The sequence below is a fragment of the Sebastes umbrosus genome, chromosome 4 (assembly GCF_015220745.1).
Source record: "Sebastes umbrosus isolate fSebUmb1 chromosome 4, fSebUmb1.pri, whole genome shotgun sequence".
NCBI classification, from domain to species: domain Eukaryota; kingdom Metazoa; phylum Chordata; class Actinopteri; order Perciformes; family Sebastidae; genus Sebastes; species Sebastes umbrosus.
In genome coordinates this window covers 15,790,499-15,794,587 of record NC_051272.1, presented here as the reverse complement: position 1 = coordinate 15,794,587, position 4,089 = coordinate 15,790,499, and the positions used below count along the sequence as shown (strand labels likewise).

At 37.5% G+C, this 4,089-nt stretch overlaps 1 protein-coding gene across 1 annotated transcript; it reads right to left on the bottom strand.

Annotated features, from left to right (window-relative positions):
- Positions 1-1,181: 1,181 nt before the first annotated feature.
- si:dkeyp-59c12.1 lies at positions 1,182-3,471 on the bottom strand. Its single transcript, XM_037767590.1, has 4 exons — positions 3,322-3,471; positions 3,176-3,229; positions 3,016-3,092; positions 1,182-2,270 (listed from the first exon to the last, which is right to left on the bottom strand). Exons 1-4 carry the CDS (start codon positions 3,368-3,370, stop codon positions 1,845-1,847), a joined length of 606 nt encoding a protein of 201 aa, XP_037623518.1. The 5' UTR covers positions 3,371-3,471; the 3' UTR covers positions 1,182-1,844.
- Positions 3,472-4,089: the final 618 nt, after the last annotated feature.

Genomic DNA, 4,089 nt, shown 5'->3' with positions numbered 1-4,089 from the left:
CTCGTTCAGGTCCCAGATACAGAAATACAGGTGATTCTGATTAACTGATCCGATCTCCTTCAGTTTCTGGCTGATCAGTTTCTGCCTGTTTCTGATTGGTGCATCGCTTTTAAGCTCTTTTCTCTGCATTTTTTTTAAATTGTTAATTCACTAGAAAAAGGACCATGCCATCAACAAGGTGCGATTTAACAATTTATTGAAAGAAAACACAGATGATGCTTGTGGTTTGTCTACTTAGTCGAATGCAGTTTGGGGAGCTTCAATCGAGGATCCGCCATAGCACCTAGACAAGACGGACCTCCTCACATACACTCACACATACTAACAATCACGCAAACACACATACTAACACTCACACATACATAAGAACATTTATGCTTTTATTCACCTTTTTTCTACCTTTATGCTTTTCAAAATATTAAGCTTCTCTTTTTCTGATTAACACATTAACTAACTATTAGTCGTGGACCAATCTGGTGAAAATCTTATTTCAAACCCTTGGCTAACTTTGATTGGGTGATTGATAACCCCTGTAGCAGTTTCTAATTGGTGTATACCGAACCCTGGTTTTAGTTTAACAGCTCAGTCTGGGGACATGAGAACTACATCTATTGGCTAAAGGTCTTTAACAGTTAGGACCTCTCTCTACACAGTTTGTCAGTTTAGAGTCAGGACAGACGCAGCGCTGCTCTGAGAGGAGGCAGGACCACTGAAAGCCTGAGCATGATCATTTCCTCCCTGATGTGTCCATCAGAGAAATATTCCACATACTCGCACAAATGAGGATGCAACTCTTGGCCAGCTTCTCCAAACATAAGAGTCACTATTAGGTCCCATTATAATGGCATTAGGCCATTAATGTGAGATACGACTGATTAATGTGTGATAAATATGTGGAATCAAGCAAATTGCCATTGCAAAAACCCCAAAACATCCTTTGAGGCTGCTACTGTAATGCAGAAACTGATGTGCTCTAGAGTTGTGAGAGAATCCTTCATCCCGTCAATTAGCATCCATCCTCCCTAAGTGTCCTTGAACATGCCAGTGAGTTTCTACCAAATCCAGTTGATCCATTATCATCACTCCTTTTGTGAGTATTTCCTCGTGGGGAATCAATAAATAATAGATTTCCTAGAAAACAAACATTTGAATTTTAGAATCAACAAAAATGAAAATCACATTTTATGCTTTATTTAAATCCTTGTAAGACATAAAACAAGGCTTATACAAACAATACACTTCAGTTCATGACCCATAATTAATGACTTATTAACATGGGAGAGCTCATAAATATAGAAAACACTAGTTTGTTTGTTTGTTTAGACTTGAATAAATACAAATATGTATGTTTTACTAAAGAATTAATGACATTATCTTAGTCATTTTTCCAGTGACACAAAAGTTCCACCTGAAACGAAGAGCTTTTTACAGTCTTTGGTCATCATCATGATTAAAGGCTCATTTTGCATAGAGCTTAAGCATATTGCATACGTCGGTGCACACAACAGTATATATCACATGTCAAGTATCATATGTATACTGAATGAGACTGTAATTTAATCAGTCTTGTGTAGCTTGAAGTGCAGTTAACCAAGTCACCAAAAACCATCTGTGACACCGTTTTGTCTCCATGTTTTCTGACGCTTAATGGCTTTTTCTTCTCTGGAGTCTTTCCACATGTTTTAATGAAAAGCAGCTCTGCAACTCAGCAGTGTCTCTGTCTCAGGAGGCTTCATTGTTACCTCTGGCACAGTAACATGGTAATATTTCAGAGTCTGTGATAGCCATCCAGTCAAATAATGTGTACCGTCTCTTATGCAGATTCCTCTTCTGTTATGGTCTTACTAAATGGAGTCTATCCGTCTCCTGGCAAACACCGCAGACATGCTTTTCACGATGCCCCTGAACCCCAGAGGCCTCTTGGTGGTCAGCTTGGCGTCCTTCATCCTGTCCACCAGCCCGTGAAACGCCGTGCGCACGCTGTGGTAGTTCTCGGCCGCCGACACCTCGTAGAAGTGGCAGTCCGTGTTGAGGGCCAGCAGCCGGCCCTCCTCGCTCAGCACCGTCCGCCTGTGATGCAGGTCCCTCTTGTTACCCACAATCACTATGGGCGCTTTGTCTGCGTTCAAGTAGTCTTTGGTGGACTTGATGGTGTGAACGAGCCTGCTGACGGTGTTAAAACTGGCCCTGTCGCAGATGCTGTAGACGAGAACGTAGCCGTCTGCCCACTGGACCTTCTTCTCAAAGAGGGACGTCTCCACAGACGAATCCTGGGAAATCAGATAAGACAAGTTCATGATACCTGTAGTTTACTTGAGTTTTTCCATTCTATGTAACTTTATTTACACTACATTTCAGACAGAAATATTGTACTTTTTTACTGCATTACAGCTGTAATTATTAGTTACTTTGCAGATTGAGATTTTACACAAAGCATATATAAAACTATGATTATTATGCAATTATTGTGCAATTTTGTTAATAGTCCGTTTATTGTCAATACTGTATATAATGCTCCTATTTTTATACTTCCTTCTATTTAAATGGTTCATATTTTGTTACACTTTGTTTAGCTCTTTTTTACTGTGTTAGCTGATGCATCTTGTTTTTTTGCACTATCCCCTTTGCTGCTTTACACTGCAAATATCCTCACTGCGGGACTAATAAAGGAATATCTTATATTATCTTTTAAGATATGATAGATTATTATAGATCAAACTACTAAAAACTAAAGTTACAATTAGCTGCATCCCACGTTTAAATACTGCGTACACATTCAGATATCAGTAATAATAAAATATACATGATAATATAAAAATATGAAAGGGACTTTTAGGCTATACATTTGATACTTAAGGCACATTTTGCTGTAATTTTACTTTTTTGGAGGAAGAAACTTTACTTGTAATGAAGTGTTTTTATATTATGGTATTTCGTAGTAACAGCACAGCTTGTCAGCTGAATAAAAACTGCATTATTAAGATCAGAAATAGATATATTTATATCCCTCCTTACCTCAGAACAAGGTGAATCCCAAACATTGAGAGTGATTTCCCTCCCATCCACCATGAAACTGTGACTGTAGATGGATTCTGCAACACAAAAGTTAAATTAATGGAAAGTTATATTATAAAAAGCTGCATTATATCGATGTTAGAGAAACATATACACTTACCTATATCTCCATACTCTCCGATGAATCTCCGAGTCAAGAGACGCACAGTCAGAGCTGGAAAACAACAACACACTTATTAACACATGTGCAACAGAAACATATATTTAGAAGTATATTTCGCAGCTCCAGATGTTTCCAGTGTTTACCTGATTTCCCGACGCTTTCTGTCCCCATAACGACGATGTTGGCCTCCATGTTCAGAGAGACAGACAGACAGCTGAGTGGAGCTGCTGAGCTCCATGCGAGCTCTTATTATAGGACACAACGGTGGGCGGAGGAAACAAATCAAATCACCCAGAGCAACAATAACAATCATCGCTGTCACGTGGTCTCGCACGCGCCTGGCTGCTTGTGGCAGGTGAATGAAAATATATAAAAAAAAAAAAACATCTTTTCAGTCTCATTATGATATAATATTTTTGTTTTCTCACGTGTTCTTACAGGCTTATTTTCAAGGAAATCAGCATGCAGGGGAATCCTACATTTACTAAAATTTAATCATTTATTTCCATTTCATGACACCTTTTTTTTGTTTTACAAGTGCAATTACCTCTGTTTACATTACATCTATTTTTATAATTTATACTTCTAGTGTAACACTTCTGTTTATATTTATTTATTACATCTACTTTACCTGTTTTATTTACTTTATAGCTTTGTGTGTTTTTTTACCTGTTATATGTTTTATCTGCCTCGTTTAGTCTTGTCAAGTATTTGTTTTAAAGCACTGACCAGAAGTGGCAAACTGTGAATCTCGTTGTATTTAATACGATGACAATAAAGCTTTCTATTCAATTCTATTCTACATTTATCTGACAGCTACTTTACAAATTATGATTTAACACACAAAAAAATATGATCAGTTTATAAAGTATGAATCATTATAGATCTATCTCACAGTATATAAAAAAACT

Coding starts and splice junctions, on each gene's coding strand:
- si:dkeyp-59c12.1 (XM_037767590.1), bottom strand. CDS start 3,370: ATGGAGGCCAACATCGTCGTTATGGGGACAGAAAGCGTCGGGAAATCA. Junction 3,230..3,321: donor AGAAAGCGTCGGGAAATCAG/GTAAACACTGGA, acceptor GTTGTTTTCCAG/CTCTGACTGTGCGTCTCTTG. Junction 2,271..3,015: donor GGGATTCACCTTGTTCTGAG/GTAAGGAGGGAT, acceptor CTGATTTCCCAG/GATTCGTCTGTGGAGACGTC.